General features: G+C 45.4%; 1 protein-coding gene across 5 annotated transcripts in view; it reads left to right on the top strand.

The window, feature by feature from the left end:
- Window positions 1-17,294, top strand: part of Ncoa2 (nuclear receptor coactivator 2) — a 261,526-nt gene that overhangs the window by 201,563 nt on the left and 42,669 nt on the right. For all 5 annotated transcript variants that reach the window (XM_059252728.1, XM_059252730.1, XM_059252729.1 and 2 more), the window contains 6 exons: window positions 3,577-3,680; window positions 7,090-7,267; window positions 9,160-9,348; window positions 12,281-12,382; window positions 13,303-13,446; window positions 16,567-16,714. In XM_059252728.1, coding sequence (XP_059108711.1) covers window positions 3,577-3,680; window positions 7,090-7,267; window positions 9,160-9,348; window positions 12,281-12,382; window positions 13,303-13,446; window positions 16,567-16,714 — 865 coding nt within the window. The remainder of the gene's footprint in view (window positions 1-3,576; window positions 3,681-7,089; window positions 7,268-9,159; window positions 9,349-12,280; window positions 12,383-13,302; window positions 13,447-16,566; window positions 16,715-17,294) is intronic.

The following is a 17,294-nucleotide window of genomic DNA, read 5'->3' as shown; positions in this document are numbered from 1 at the left end:
CAGAAAGCAATAGTTCACTCCTTTGTGATATCAGAACCTTATATGACGATAGGCTTAGGTTTTCTAGCAAACAATTTGAAAAAAAAAAAAAAAAAAACAGGAGAAAGAAGCTGAGCGCCCCCACTCATCTCCACAGCCTGACTGTGGAGTGTGGCCAGCTGCCTCAGGCTCCACCATTACATCTGTGGTTCTGACCGCTGCCCTCTCTCCATGTGCACGGACCTTCAGTTTGTGAGCTAATGTCAACTTTCCTTTCGTGTCAAGTATTTTCGTCACAGCAATGAGAAAAGTACCTAACATTCATGGTAACATAAATTTGAGGGTTATTTTCTTTGACACTAATTCTTGTAATCTTAAGTTCAAGTAGTATTATTTTATTGTGTTTAAGAAGCAAATACTGTGTTTTTCAGATTAAAACTTTTTAGGGGCTGGAGAGACGGATTCACAGTTAAGAGCACAGGCTGACCTCATAGAGCTGTCAGTGATAGGTACACTGTTCCCATTCAATGGATAGCTGTTGCCTCATCTCTCACTCCCCCAACATTAACTTCAGTCAGGTGTCCCTCTCCACCCGCTTCTCTCCCTCCCTCCTTCTTTAACCCAGAGCCTCACATTTTAACACTAAACCACATGCCAGACCCAGGTCCATCATTTAAAAGGAATAAGGTAGAGAGGTTTAACAGAAGAAGAATGGCCTGTAGGAGTAGAGCTGCACTGAAATTTCTGTGTCCAGACAAATGATTCTCCAGACTCCCCAGCCCATGTTCCGTAGCCCTGCCCATCTCCTCTCTTCCCGGTCTTCTGCCTGTACCTGAAGAGTTAGGGAAGCAAATGGGGACAATAATTTCCTATTCCCATCAACCTTCTTATTCACTTATTCTCGATGTTCTGGGAATTAGTACCAGGGAAACTCCTGTTTGTCAGCTAGACATCACTGCTTAGTGACATTCTTAGCCTACAGTGCTGGCTTTGAGCATACAGATGTGGTCCTCTTTCTGATGCATCTCTTCACATGGGAAAGCCTTCCAGTGGGGCAGCATCCTGTTGGGGCAGTGTTCTGTGTTGTGGACTGAAGGAGGCAAGAATATACAGATAATAACCTAGAACAGTAGGGTCATGACCCCTTTGGGGGTCAAATGACCCTTTCACAGGGGTTGCCTAAGACTATCAGAAAACACAGATATTTATATTGTAATTCATAACAGTAACAAAATTACAGTTATGAAGTAGCTATAAAAATAATTGTATGGCTGAGGGTCCCCACAACCTGAGGACTGTATTAAAGGGTCACACCATCAGGAGGGTTGAGAACCACTGCTCTAGAAGTATATCAGGCTCTCGTGGCAAGGCGGATCTTCCAAGTGTACCCATGTTCCCTACAGTCTGAGAGCCTCTTGGGAGGACATCTCTGGTAGGAGAATGCACCCCACAGTGAGGAGGACAGGAAAGGCCACAGTGTACTTATCCCAAGCACGGGTCAGCAGCACCTGGGCTCTTCCACACTGGAGAGGAAACTGAGGAAGGACGCATAGGGAGCCCTTGGAAACCCGCAGTGCGTATATAGTGCCTGAGTTTAGAGCTCTAGGACTAATGAAGCATGGAAGCTTAATGTCTGAAGTATGCAGGGGCCTCCATAAGGCGGTGATGGGTATAGGAGTCGGCCCACTCCTGAGGGCTACACATGGGCAGCACGTAGGGGCAGCACTATAGAGGAAAGGTCAGCACTTCAGCGGAGTATTCCCCGAGACGTAGGTAAAGGATGTGATGGCTCAGGTCCTCATCCTGTAGCTGTGGACAGAAGAGTGGGGTCACTGGCTAAACACAAAGTACACCTCTGTGTGCGTTAGTTTAGGGTTTACATAGCAGGGGGGAGAGAGCCTGATACAGTGACAGAGCTAGTCCTCTGTCCTGTGACAGGAGAAGCGGGATGCTTCCTGCCCTGAGGACCGTTAGGTTGAGACAAAGCCTGTGGAGACAGTCTAGGGAGTTAGCAGGGAAGGGAGCAAAAGATGCCACAGGTGACACCCACAGCACGCAGTTAGAGAGGCTACCAAGGCACATCTCTGTCTGGGAGGGTGAGTCAGGAAGGTGCTCCAGCTGTCCGGAGAGGCAGGCCCGGGCTGCTGTTGGTTGGTTCTGAGGAAACTGCTGCCCGGGGACACGGTGAGGAGAATGAGATGCAAACCCCCTGGGATGGCAACAGCTGCGTTTGTAGACAGCCCTGGGTTTTTGTTTTGTTGTGTTTAAAATCCTTCGTTACACTTGTATTTACTCTGTGTGTGTCCATGGGGAAGGATGGAGCTCAGAAGACAGCATTATGGGAGTTGGTGCTCTCCTACCATGGGAGTCCCAAATATCAAGTCATTAGGCATGGCAGCAGCTGCCTTTACCCACAGAGCCATCTCAGCTGACCAACTTGGTGTTTTCCATGTTGTTTGCTTTGTCGTTGGTACACACTGTGATGCTCAGGTGCCAGAGGCTGAAGCAGACACTGGAAAAGGTGATTTGCTCTGACCTAATTGTGGAGTAGAACTTGAGCTACCTAGTCAGTCACCTTTTCTCTCTGCTGGCAAATACACATCACCAAGACTTGCCTTTGGGAGTGGCTAGATAGGGAGGACCTACATACTTTCTACTTATTTTTAGCTTCCATAAATGTGGCTTTAACAGATTTTCAAAATGCTGTGTAAATTGTTGTTTTTACAAAAAAAAAGTTATTACGGTCATGAAAAAGTAAGTTGATTGTGAATGCTAACTAGAGTTTCAGTTTATTGGTTTGGACTTTTTATTTTTTTGCATTTAGTTATAATGAAAACATGCAGCGTAAACAAGGATGTAATTTATTCAGTTTACAAGTAATTGACACATTGCTTCTGTGTTGTTTTCTGGCAGGTTGTGGCTATGTATGTTATGCTGTAAACTGACTTTACCATCCTTGAAGGGACTCATTTACACATGGATTGATAGCCACACATCTTTCCTCCTGTGCACTTTTTTACAAAGTGGTCTCATGCTGGTGGTGTCTTCAGCCCTGGGAATTTAAATCTAGGAGCGTTGTCCAGTGCCTCTGTACAGTCAAAGCTCAGCTATTGTTGTTCTCCGAGCACCTCGTGGGGATGCCTCCTCCCCCTGCTTTAAGTCATTAAGTCCTTTGAACAAGTTAGGTCAAGGCTTCTGTTATTCTTCCTCCAGTGTGGAGGATGTGTCCTTTAATTTTGCTATGGAACTCTGAGCAACAGACTACCTCCCCCGATGCTAGTTTGGAGACTCTCCTGAGTAGAAACTAATTGTGCCATAGTATACTACAGTTTCATAATCTGTGTTTTTAAAATGCCTGCTGGAGACCAGCACGACACCTCTAAACTCATTTTCTCAAAAGCCTGAAAGGAGTTGTGACGTACCTGGTCTGGAGGTAAAAGGTAACAGCCAGCTCCTCCTTCCAGACATTCCTCTGCTCCAGGGGCAGTTGGGATGCTCTAACTCATTTATGGACACATCTGACCCCGCTGGAGCGTTTGCTGTTGGTCTGCCCTTGAAGTAGCACCACGATTTAATTTGCTCTTCCGTTTGTTGCAGAGAAAGCAGCAGCTGCCAACATAGATGAAGTGCAGAAGTCAGACGTGTCCTCCACAGGGCAGGGTGTCATCGACAAGGATGCGCTGGGGCCTATGATGCTTGAGGTACCACACCCTCTTTGGTTTTGTGTTTTAACATGTTTTCAGTATTCACATGCTGCGTTTAATTTCAGGTGAGCATACTAAGGAGAGTCCACGCTCCTGTGCTCACTAATGCATGTGTCTGCGTTAGAGCTCTTCCCTCCTGCACGTGTGTGTTTGCAGGTACAACACAGAACTCAGTTAGTGAGACTACAGGCTGGCAGGCCCTCGTTGTCCACTGAGCACTCCCTTTCCAAAGCTGTGCTTACGCGTCCTGTTAAGTTCCGTGGGATCCGTTCCTCTGGTTCAGCGTCCATGTGTGCTGTGTGCCTCTGCCTGCATAGACAGCTTAAAATGTGAAAACCAAAGAGGTTGATGCTTTTGGGGCTGTTACTTCAAACTGGCTCATTTGTCTCATAAAAATGAAGGTTGGAATTGGATGAAGGGACTTTTTGAAAGCGTAACGGGGTGGCTGCTCTTGGCGACCCTAGGGCAGCTACTGTCTCAAGCTTATAAAATCTTCCCTAGTTCTGTTAACTAGTACTAAACACAAAGTGCTTTGCTGTCCCTCTTTCAAAATTTAAATTCTACATGTGGGATATGGTAAGATGAGAGAAAAAATGCCACTGAGTAAAGAAACCGAGATGCTGAGACAGTTATGTGAGTTCTCCGAGTAACTTGCTCTGCTGATGACGTGCTGAGTCGGAAGGACCACGTGGCCAGAGCTGCGGCACTGCCGTCTCGGAAGGACCACGTGGCCAGAGCTGCGGCACTGTCGTCTCGGAAGGACCACGTGGCCAGAGCTGCGGCACTGTCGTCTCGGAAGGACCACGTGGCCAGAGCTGCGGCACTGTCGTCTCGGAAGGACGGAGCCTGCTGCAGCGGCCCACGTAGGAGTAAGAACTGGGACTTGTAACACAAAGCCAGCTAGTGCTCTCTGACCTTACTGTCCCTTTCTCATAAGATAATTTCTGTTTCTTAGAAACCTAATTCTATAGGAACCTGCTGTATAACTGGGGGCTGGAGATGGAAGAATAAAGCTCGCCTGACCCAGTCTTTGCATTTAAAAATAACAAAATTCATTCCCTGGGGCTGGGCCTGCTAGTGAAAAGGCTTTAAATGACCTTGGTTGGCCCTTGCGCAGGGGCACAGCACTTAATGGGATTTTCCGTACTCATCACAGCCGTAGAGGAACACTTCCCATTTGGTTCTTAGAAGCAATAAAGAAGGTGTGACCAGGTGACTATTTAGAATTCCATAAAAGAAGTGGACAGCTTCCTTTGGAAAAACTTAGGAATTGCAAGCAGAAATTTACTTGGAATTTTTCCATATACCTGTTTGTTATGTCTGGGGAGGGGAAAGAACACTGGAGACTCCTCAGAAGACCTCTGAGGCGTCTAAAAAGAAGTGCTTAGAGCAACCACAGGCTGTGGCTGAGCCCTTGAGAACAAGTTCGTTAATCGTAGAAATTGGATTGCTGGATGTCAGCGGCCCTGATCTCATAAAATCAAACCAAGATTTTTGCTGTTTGAAAATAATCTTCTGGGAATTGAGTGCATAGAGCAAGCGCCTGTATAGAATCCTAGTACTACATAAATGTATCAGAGCAGAAGGACCTGAATCTAGTTGCTCATGGTTTAAATTGAAACCTTTATCCCTGTTTACATGTAATCAGTTAAACAGGGAAAGCGCGTTCTAGTAGAGCTGTTCCTAGGCATAGATGCACACTCATGCTTGCATCATAGCATAGTGGTTGCTAGGCAACAGAAGCAAATGTCCGCTTTTTTCATCAGAGCATATCATAGTAAGCTTTAAAAAACACAAACAGCTTTAGAAGACGGCCACTTTCATCTTTTAGTTTTATTAGGCTACAAATCAGCCTTCTTCTTACAGGGTACCAAGCCGTAAGAAGTGGCATACCCTTCCAAAAGCCAGTGCTAGTGATTCAGGGATGAAAGCCTGAGAACGTCTGCTGAGCGTCCAGCAGAGGCAGTGAGCTGACGAGGGACACGGATCTGTGATGGGCATATGCTCTTTTCTGTGCCCCTGCCAGCGCACGCCGGTGTACCATTTACGTGTGCATGCCATTTACGTATTTATAGTCTTGCTTTACCCTGTATGTGCTTCATATTGTAGAGAAAACCTGACGGAATATTTACGAAAAATCTAACCTGTGGCAATGTTTTTGGTTTGGCTTGGTTTGCGTCTTGGCTTCATTGTTGTTTTTCTGGTTGGTATTGTGTCAAGACAGGTCTTGACATGTAGCTCAGACTTGACTTGAACTCACGGCAGTTCTGCCTTCGCCGCTCGGGTGCTGGGGTTGTAGATGTGTGCCACCACACCCTGTTTGCTTTTTCTTTCCCTTGCAAACCACTTGTCAGCATTTGGAACATCTATGTCCACTGTATGTGGGACTGGACGTGGTGCATTCGTGTTACATAGACATGTATCGTGAAGAAACCAAGTGGAGTGAACTGACTGGGCAGGGAGCTCTGAGCGGTGTCCAGCAGCAGAACTCTGATTAGCAAGGATCGGAAGTGTGAAAGGAGTGGCTGGACACAGCCATCACTGCCAGTGCAGACAAGGAGGGTCAGGCTTCAGTTGAGTCCCCTGGACTCAGCGGCAACTCTGCTCCTGACTGTTGGAGCAGAGGACACCAGAAGGACACAGTGTGCCCAGAGCAGAGTAAACATACCCCATGGCTGTCATTTATCTTCACTTCCTACGTCGGTTTAACTCACCTTTCTGTAACCTAGAGTGAAGCGACACCAGAGTGAGACAGCCCATTTCAGGACACATGCTACCAACACTTAGATAACTTAGGCGCCCATTTCTTAGTCTGGGGACACCCATGCTGCCATCCCCATGAGTTCACCATGCCAGAGACCCTGCCCAGATCCTTCCTTACACACCAGACAATGAAGGCCGGATGTCGCTTTGAAGGTCTGAGACCATCTGTGATTTTACTTAAACCCTGGCCACTTGGAAAGTTGTAAAAATTAGGGGATTTCCCTTGATACTTATTTTTAAACTGAGAAAAAATGATCGCTGGCCCCTTCCTCTCACTGCATACCATGCAGAAGTGTGGAACAAAGTGATGGTGTATGGGCTGGTGGACAGGGCTCTTGGGCTAGCCTTGTGGAGTCTTTCTATCCTGGTCTGAAAAACAGATAAAGTCCTACATGTGTTCATTTGCCAACATGTATTTCCTGGTAGATTAACAGACACACGGTGTTTATTTTTTGGTTCTAACAAGAGACCCTTCTCTAGCCTCTCTTCCACTGACTAGAATGAACTCATTTCTGTTTCCCAAGAGAAAGTGTGTTAATTGAAGGGCAAGGAAACTGTTTCCCTTGCAGAGCTGGTCCCCTTCCTAACAGCTGCTTGGCTTTTATGTTGTGGCCTTTCTAATACAGTTGGTCTTTCTCCTTAGGCCCTCGATGGGTTCTTCTTTGTAGTGAACCTGGAAGGCAACGTGGTGTTCGTATCAGAGAATGTGACGCAGTACCTAAGGTATAACCAGGAAGAGCTGATGAACAAAAGTGTCTACAGCATCCTGCATGTCGGGGACCACACTGAATTCGTCAAGAACCTGCTGCCAAAGTCCATAGGTAAATGTCAGCTGATGGCCCGCAGCCTCCCTTACCCTCCCACATATTTTCTTGGTGAGAGTGAGCAGATAGAACTGTGTTGTGTCATGGCCGTGACAACAACTATAAGTATTCCAATAGGAGTCATGGATGCCAATGCTGATCCTGAAAGAAGGATCGTGTTGATCTTACATAGGAACTATGTGAAAATAACTCAGAAAATAATAGCAGCTGTTGGCAGAGGTATTTTTTATAAATAAGACAAGTTGAAACCCTTACCTAAATCACCACTGCCCACCAACTTGGATAGTCGGTTTTGCTATGGCCATCTGAAAAATGGGCCGTGACATGCTAAGATTTGGCTCTCGTGGAGTTCTCTGTATAAAAGAATGTGGTATGTGTGTGATGTGCGAGTAGGGCATTCTGAAAATAACCACTAGGCACATGCCACAGTCTGGGGGTATTGACCCCAGATTTTTCATGTTAGTCTCTTGAGCAGCTCTGCAGATGTCTTCGCAGAACTTAGCCCGTCCCCGTCTCAAGTTTCCTGACGTCCACTTGTTTAGACACTGCAGAAGTGCACGTGGCGGGCGTGGGCCAGCGTTGGCACTGGGCACCTCAGTGTGGTTGTTTTTTAGTATTCTTACTTAGACTGTTAAGAACATCTTCACAGATAAAACGACGAACATGTTTTAGTGGGGAATAAGGTCAGGTATGCATCAGCAAGTGTCCTTTTACTGTTTGTATGTGCTGGTCTTAAAAGTAGCCAGTAAATGGGAAGATCCTTCTACCTGCCCTTATGGCCAGCCTTGCCTCATGAGGATAAAACCCTTTGTTTTCCGTGACTGCAGCAGTCCTCCAAGATTGTGAGCCCTGTGTGGGGTCTTTTGTTTCAGTCACTGGTAAATGTAGAAGAACAGGTTTCATAGTTGGGATGACTAATTTTCCAATCTCCTCAGTAATGTTCTGTTCCTCAAAGGACTTACACTTCTTAATTTGCCTGTCTAAAGAGCCCTCCCCTTTCTCCACGCTGCACCTTTTCCTTTAGTCTCCGCTTTCTTCTTCATCTGGACCAAGAAGAACTCCCCTCTTTGCTGGCTCTGTGTAGTCTCCATTGAATCGCTTTCCCAAGTGCGGATAGTGAGTAAGGCTTGTCTTCCTAGCTCTGGGAGCTGCCAGCCTCCCTGGAGAACTAGAGCAGCGGCTGGGGCCTTCTGCTCTCTGGAGTGGCTTTCCTCGCCAGCCTGGGAGCAGGTGCTGTCCTTGGGTCCACTGTGCCACCCACTGCCCCTGGTGTTCTCTGACTGCTGACTGCTTTCCTCAAGGTCATCCTTTCCTTTGGGGGATGATGGTAAAGAAAAGAAGCGGAGTGAGGTAACGTTAGGGTGATTGTACGTCAGCTCGTCCACTAGCTGCACGTTTCTCTAGAGGTCAGCTTTCTCCCTTGGTCCATCTCTTGGGTCCAGTGGGTCCAGTGAGGTCTGGATCTCAGGTTGGGATTGTTTTCATGCTCCTTCTGACTGCTACAGTCCAAATCCTCTAAAAACGTTGATGCTCAGAACTGTCGGTGCCATTTGCAGAGTTTTGAGAAGTGTTTGCACCTCGTAAACCGGAATGCAAGCAGGCTGAACTAAATTTCCAAGAAATCAAAGATAGAAACCCAAAAATAGAGTATTCAGTCTTTCAGTAATAAGTAGTCAAGGCATGAACTTGAAGAGAAGCGGTAGGGTGAAAGTCCGGAGTGTAGAAGACATTTTGAAAAGCCCGAGTTCCTGCATTGTAAAGCACTGTGGTTCAGGAAAGTGTCAAGCATCGTGGGCGTATAAAGTCCCTGTGCTTTCCTTATGCCCTTTAAAATGGGCAGCCCTGAGCCCACTATTGCCTTGTAATCTTGGGTCCCTTTTGCCTCTCAGTGAATGGGGGATCTTGGTCTGGCGAACCTCCCAGGCGGAACAGCCATACCTTCAACTGTCGGATGCTGGTGAAGCCTTTACCTGATTCAGAAGAGGAAGGCCATGATAACCAGGAAGCACATCAGAAATATGAAGCTATGCAGTGCTTTGCTGTGTCTCAGCCCAAGTCCATCAAAGAAGAAGGAGAAGGTAGGACAGACCTGGCAGAGCGCCTGTCTGGTCACAGCCTGAAGAGTCAGAGTAGTGCTCACACAGAGGAAAGTGTGAAGCAGTTCCTTGATTCTTTCCCATTTTCATTATTTGTATAGTTCAGTTTCTTCCTCTATAACGTTGGGGCGGGGGGTGAACTTGTGCATGCTAAGCAAGCATTCTACCTCTAAGTTATGTCTCAGTTTGAAAATGTTCTGTGCTGATGAAAGTGGCATATCTCCGTGTCCAGCGCGGCAGCCAGGATTCACATGAAAGCAACATTCGAAACCGCAGTAGCACAGCCAGGGGCATGTGTGTCTGGTGACCATGGCACTTCTGCAGCTCTGACAGTGACTGTTAAGGGGACCCTGGGTTGCCTTGAACACCAATGCAAATCTTATGCCACAGCCCCAGAAGAATGTACATGGGTACAAGCAGCATTTTCCATCCTTTCCAGGGAGTGATGGAATCTGTGTAACTTCTCTGTGGACACCACGTCTTCAATGTGGTGTAATAGCAGAGTGGACAGACAAAGGAGTTGGCAGTGGAGGGCTTCCAGGTGCGTAACCTTACTGGGCCACTCCCCAACGAGATGCCCTCCAACCAGCTAATGCACACAGCCGAGAGCCCCTCCTTAGTATAAGATGTTGCTGCAAAGAGCACTCTGTGGGAGCAACAGGAGGGAGTGAGCTTGTGACACACTCCAGTGCAAGGAAGTATTCTAGAGGTAATCAGACAGGCCAACCTCTAAGTCAGCCATAGCTCTGGCTGTGGGCAAATTCCTTCACTTCTCTTTTATTATCAATTTCTTACGTGAAATTGCCAGTGCAAGTTATCAAATTTAGTACAGAATGGGGATGCAGGTGTAATTCGAGGTGGAGTGCTTAGTTGATGTGTGTGAAACCCTGTGTTCAGTTCTTAGCATGTGTGCACACATGCGCATACACACAGGACTTATGATGATTGATGAGCTATAGTCACCACTGAATATTAGTTTAGTACTTGTTAATTCAATGTGTAAGTTTTTTACATTTAAATTTTATCAGAAAGGGATTATGAAGAGCTATTATAGAAAATACATGGTATTTCAGAATTAGCCTTTGTTTGGGTGTGCCCATCAGACAGTTTCATTCTGTTCACTCAACAAAAGAAAGCACTGTAGATTCATCTGTGATATTCCAAAGGCATATAAGGTACAGCTGTATCGACTCAGTATTATGTCCTAGAGATGAGAACGTGTGGATTCCGGCTGAGGATGTAGTTCTTGGGAAAGTGCTTGCCTAGCATGCACATACCCCTGGGTTGAGTCCCCAAACCAGGCATTGTCAGGAGGTCTGTAATCCTAGCACTCAGGAGATAGGCACAGAAAAGTCAGGGTCACCCTTGGCCACACACAGCAAGTTTGATGCCAGCCTAAGATGTAGCAGACTCTATCTTTAAATTAATTAACAAAATTGGATTTGAGGCAGAGGTGTGGTGGTGCATACCTCTAATCCTAGCACTTAGATAAGATTCCGTTTATTTAAGCTGATATAACCATAGTAATCCTGCACTTAAGAGATAGCCAAAGGATCACTGCAAGATTGAGGCCAGCTTGGTCTACAAGTGAGTTCCAGGCCAGCCAGAGGGACATAGCAAGACTCTTACATTAAAAGGAAAAAAGGCAGGGGATGGATCTGTCTGTTCCTGAAATGTGGCATAAATGAGGGCTTCTTTTTCTTTTTTCCTCTTCCTTTTATTGTAGCTGCAATACTGAGCGTTGAACTCATAGCCTTACACATTGTAGGGAGTATTCAACCACTGAGCCACATCCTCCACTCCCCATGATGATTGCATTTTAATCTAAAGATACCAGCTATTACTTGATATCCCCCCCCAAAAAAAAAAAAACTTCCCAAGTTTAAAGGTGAATGATTGCAAGTCTGTGGTGTAAGAAGATGTGAAGAGCCTGTTTTATTTCTGTAGCAGCCTTTCGTCAGCCTTTCTTTAACTTGAAAGAGCCATACCATGTGCTCTGCATGTTATAAGGTGTATAAAATATGTCAGTGTTCTCCAGTATATAAAATGTGTCATGGTTCCCCAGAAGAGATCCTCCATGTAGAAAACAATGAAAGTGGGGCCTGGGGAAATGGTTCAACAGTTAAGATCACTGGCTGCTCTTCCAAAGGACCCATGTTCAGTTCTCAGCACTCACATGGTAGCTCACAACCATCTATAAATCCAGTTTCAGGGGATCTGTCAACCTCTTCTGGACTTAACAGGCACCAGGCATGTAAGTTATACACAGACATACGTGCAGGCAAAACACCTATACACATAAAAATAAAAGACAGAAACTGAAGTGGGCAGGGCTCAACGTTAACACTGGCTGTGTGAGGAACTCTCCATGTCAAGATGCTGACCCATAAGGCAGCAGCGGTTCTGTGCACTCACTAGGTGCCGTGGAGTTTGTGCTCTGAATCTCTATCGGGGGCAGTTTGTATTCCCTGCTTCAGATTCCATCTTCCCCCATCAGGTGCCTACCCAGTTTGTTCATAGTGAACCCGAGGCTAAGCAGCAGCTCCTGGCGACACTGTCCTATTTTAGTTGATCTTTTCCTTTGTTTACTTTATTAGGAATTAATTTGGTTCTCACTCAGTGACTTAGCAAGAATGGTCCCCATACTTGTCTTCACCAGGGAGGCGGTTCCCAGTCACCGACTCGCTAGTGGACTCTGACCACGTGTGCTGTGTAGCTTCGGCCTCTGCCCTCTGCTCCAGCTCACCCTCACAGCCGCCTCCCACTACAGCCGGACAGAGAATTAATTCTCTGAGAAGCAGAGGGCCATGGCAACTCCCCCTGATTTACAAGGCTGTGTTGTCATAGATAGTGGAGTTGATCTGGTCACTACAAATAAAAATCTTAATATGATAAACAACTGTGTCTGTTTAAGATTTGCAGTCCTGCTTGATTTGCGTGGCGCGCAGAGTCCCCATGAAGGAAAGACCAGCCCTTCCCTCATCAGAAAGCTTTACCACCCGCCAGGACCTCCAAGGTAAGTCCTGGTCAAAGAACACCAAAGCAGTCATTTCGGAACACCTGGGTGTCTGAATACAAGACTGTCTGTGGGGGCTGGAGAGGATAGCTCAGTGGTTAAGAGCACTGACTGCTCTTCCGGAGGACCCAGGTTCAATCCCCAGCACCCACATGGCAGCTCACAACTGTCTGTAACTCCAAGATCTGACACCCTCACACAGGTAAAATATCAGTATGCATAAAATAAGAATAAAAAAGTATTTAAAAAAAAAAAAAAAGACTGTCTGTGAGACCCTCCGTGGTTTTGAGAAGTTGTGGTAGCTAGGACTGCTGGGGTGGAAATGCTGAGGGGCAGAGGCTCAAGAGGGAGGCAGAGACGGTCTTCACTGGGTTTCTCTGGAGGTGTGTTTGTGCTGCCAGCTCCAGACCGCTGGTTTTCCACTCTGTAGTTCTCTCTCCATGGTCCACCAACCCCAGAGCCAAGTGATTCCGTCTTTAAAACGTGTCTATGTGATCATTGTCCTGTATAGACTGTAACATTGATTAGAGTTCATTTAATGACTAGGGGAGAGGGAAGCTAGGCGTGAATGATAGCACATCCCTGAGACCCATCCCACATTTAGGAGGTAAGGCAGAAATGCTCTGAAGTTCAAGGCCAGCCTAAGCTGGAGAATGTATTCCAAATTAGAATGGACTATATAAGAAGAATAAATAAATAAAGTTAATAAAATAAAAAATACACAGGAAGATAGGGGTCATATGTATATCCTGTACCATTTTACATGAGAAGCTTTAGTGTCCAGGCATTTTAGTATCATGGAGTCTCAGATTAATCCCCCGCAGATTCAGGCAGTGACTCTGAGTAAGTGTATGTATTCCTAAATTTTCAATGTTTCTCTAGAAAATAGAGGCTGTAAATGTAATGCTGTTATCTCATAGGCAAGATCACTTCTCTGGACACGAGCACCATGAGAGCCGCCATGAAGCCGGGCTGGGAGGATCTGGTGAGAAGATGCATTCAGAAGTTTCACACACAGCATGAAGGGGAGTCTCTGTCATACGCCAAGAGGCATCATCATGAAGGTAGGACTCTGTACACTACTCTGTAGGGAGTGTCTTGAGTTGCTTCCTATAGGGATGTTCCACCCAGAAGAGATTCCCCAAGCTCACCTCACAGAGCTTCTGAGTCCTGTGCTGGTTCTGCCTGGCCCAATGAGCTACCTGAGAAAATAAAGCAGACGGTGCCAATGTCCCAAAGACGGACAGAAAGGGGGAAAGATCATTTTCTGTAATCCTCATACTTCTAGATGTATGACAAGACAACCAAATTCTATGTAAGCTAAGGAAACAAGAGCCAGTTCATAAGGGCAGTCTGGAAGGAGGAACAGATGAAATCTGCAAGAGTGAATAAATCCAAGCTCTCCTTCAAGGTACAAACAGCAGACTCCAGATGTTTCCAGATGCCCAGAGAGGCAACCTGACTTGGTCTGGGTCTCAGACTAACACTTCAGCCATCTCTCAGAACATCCCAGCCCTTAATGAATACTGCCTTTGAATGGCCTTGTCCTTCTTTGTCATCTCGTTTACCGCCACACCCAGCCAGTGAGGTGGAGACCCAGGCAGGGGAAGCGCCTAGCTCCTGAGCATTCACACAGTATCTGCTGATGACATCTGCAAGCCACAAACCCACTCTGGTTGTCACGCTGCCACGTTCTCCCAAAGTCACTTTTTCTCAAGGGAAATTTGATTTTCTTTTTAAACAACTGAAAACAGAACAGAATCTTTTTGCTTTAACAAGTGCTGAGTGGGGAAGGAGGCCTGGCCAGCATGCAGTTGGTTAGCATGGGCTCCACAGCACGTGAGGGACTCATGGCAGAGCAATGCATCTCAGACCTCAGCATGGGCAATTGTCTGCCTCGGCCGGAGAGAATCTAACTAATTTGTGGAAAATGGAGCTGTAGTTTGTCATCCATTTAGTGTGCATCTGTGACCTTGGCTTTTTAACTAGTAAGGTTTGTATATTAAGCTATATGCTTTTGAGGCCACTTAATGAAGAAGCCCAGACATAGTGAATGTACTCTTACTTCCATTTGCTCCCACACATGTATCTTACTCATCCTTATTTCTTCAAAATCAAGCAAGTAATCAAACATTGTGTACCTTCCAATATTGTTGTTACTGTTAGAGTAAGGGCAAATATGGACGGTGTATTGGACAGAAATCAGTATTTAACCTACCGTTTCACCAGATAATAGCTTGGAATAAAAGCAGAAATTAAGGAGCTACCCTTGGCAAGCATGTTCAGTGTCCCTGGATGCTGAATGCCCTGCATTTAATTCCCAGCTCCCTGGTTCCTCACAAGAGAGTTCATATCAATATGCCAGGTGCTATTCTAGGGTTAGAGAGATAGGACCACTGGAAGAAAACTGCACATAGACATACAAAGTGGGGAATGCCAGAGCCCGGGGAGATCACTCAGGGGGTACGAGTGCTTGCCAGTCAGTCATGAGGACCTGAGTTCAGGTAATGTTATATGCTCGCCTGTAACGCCTGCACTGTGGAAGGTAAGATAGGATTGCTAGGGCTTTCTAGACACACAGGTGCACACAACACTCACCATATGTATACACTCATACATACTCACACAAAAATGAATATATAAATAATTTTTTAAAGAAACAGGTAACCCCAGAAGTTTCCACCTGCATCAAGTACAAGAAATATGCCAGGTTTTCTTTGAGTTTGGGAGCGTCCTGAATGATCGGTGTGCTCACACATTGTTCCTTAGTATACAGACCAAAAGGAAATGGAAAACCTTCAGCGGTCACAGCCAAGGTCAGAGGAAATCTGAAATTATAAGCCACTGAGAATGTGAGTCCTTTACACAGTTGTGTTTCTGCAACTGTAAACACGTGCTTATTTCGCAGAGCACCACTCACATAGAACAGTGACTGATTCCCAGTACGGCCACTTCAGAGTCCATGCAGGCAGTGGCCGTTAGCAGACAGATACGTCCCAATATCGTGTCTAACTGAGCTGTGGAGGGGCATCTGACAAACTCAGAATGAAGATGTACGGAAATCAGAGTTCCCTCCCTTGCCTGCAGTTCTCTGACAGGGTGAATGTGCTTGGTCATTTGGGGCTGCTTGTTCAGCCTACAAAATTTGTCCTAACAATTACGTATTAGAAACATGATAGTCTTCGTAAAATTATTTAAGAAGCAACTCAGTTTTATCACTATTTTTTCCAAATTGAAATCATTTTTATATGAAATATTCATTATAAAATGCAATTCTAAGGTTATTATAAAAGAAATTACATTAAGCCAGTTGATTTGCTTTGTATTTCTTGTCTTCAAATAGAAGTATCTGGCCTTTATCTGGAAGGTAAAGTGATCACTCTCGCTAAGGTCTGCGCATGGGTTTCAGTTTTATGTGCCTTTTCTTCCAACAGAAGATCTTTACTTTTCCTTCCTATCTTCCTAAGCATGGGAATACCACTTCCTGCACTGTCATCTCAAGAAGAGTATTCAGACAACAGTGTCATAACGCTCATCCTGATGTTTACACTGTAAAGGGAATCGAAGGCAGATTACACTTGGAGAGTCCATGTTGGGGGTTATATGCTGTTGTGGTGTTTTGTAATATTGTTCAGAAGTTCGAAAAAGGCTTTTTTTGACCTGATAAACTGTTTACACTCACTCCGCCCCATAATAATGACTTAAGGAAGAGCAGTTTAGGGGGCTGGAGAGATGGCCCAGAGAGAGGTTAAGAGCACTGGCTGCTCTTCTAGAGGACCCAGATTCAGTTCCCAGCACCTACAAGATGGCTCATAACAGTCTCCAGTTCCACTTACATATATTTGGGCAAAATACTCATACGCATAAATAAAGATTAAAGTAAAAATAAAAACAAATCTTAGAAAATAAAGGACAGTTTGAGTTTTCAAGCTGTTAGTCTTTGTCGTACAAAAAAAAAATCCATTGTTTGTTGGTGTTTTGAGTGAAAAGTAAATGAATGTTTTAATATCATGATGTTTTATGACCTGTAACTTTTTAACAGGCTGGTAGGAAACCTAATGGAGTTTTTCATTGTTATTATTATGTCTTGACGGTCCTCCCTTGCTCCACCTCCCTGATTTTCTTTCTCTTTCTTTCTTCTTTAGTTTTTTCTAAATATGCCTCTGTTTCCCTTTCTGCCGCAGTTCTGAGACAAGGATTGGCGTTCAGTCAAATCTACCGTTTTTCTTTGTCCGATGGCACTCTTGTTGCAGCACAGACGAAAAGCAAACTCATCCGTTCTCAGACGACTAACGAGCCTCAGCTTGTAATATCCTTACACATGCTTCACAGGTAATGCACACTAAGCCTCAGTTTCCCTCCTCCGTTGAGGGAAACATTACAAGAGCAATATGGCACCCTGTAGCTTCTCAGGGTCCACAGACTCCTGTTCTTTGACTATGTGGCGTTCTAAACTGTGAATGAGATTGCTGTTAACTCTTAGCTAGAAACCACCTCACTGGACTAACAAAGTCAGGCTGCCCTTTGCATTTTACATTTCACATTAAGAACACAGGAATTTTGCCGCCATACTTGGGAGGCAGAGGCAGGTGAATCTCTGAGAGTTCAAGGCCAGCCTGGTCTATATAGCAAGCTCCAGACAGCCAGGAATACATAGAAAGACCCTGTCTCAAACAAAAGAATACAGGGCTTGGCTTCACCCTCCTGTTACACTCGAGAAGGGAAATTCAGGGGATAACACAGGCAAGAGCAGGAAAAGTGAAGCCAAGGCTAAGATTTCTAATCCTGTGTGCTTAAACTTCAATGTATATTCTTAGGCGAATTTTGATTTTTGTTCTTGGGTTTAAATTTCCTCACATTAGACTTTAAATTGAGTGGTAGTAACCATTTCTATAGTAAAAGAAAGAAAATT

The sequence above is a fragment of the Peromyscus eremicus genome, unplaced genomic scaffold (assembly GCF_949786415.1).
Source record: "Peromyscus eremicus unplaced genomic scaffold, PerEre_H2_v1 PerEre#2#unplaced_144, whole genome shotgun sequence".
Classification (NCBI taxonomy): Eukaryota; Metazoa; Chordata; class Mammalia; order Rodentia; family Cricetidae; genus Peromyscus; species Peromyscus eremicus.
Note: the sequence above shows the minus strand (reverse complement) of the source record. Positions and strands in the feature narration are given on the sequence as shown.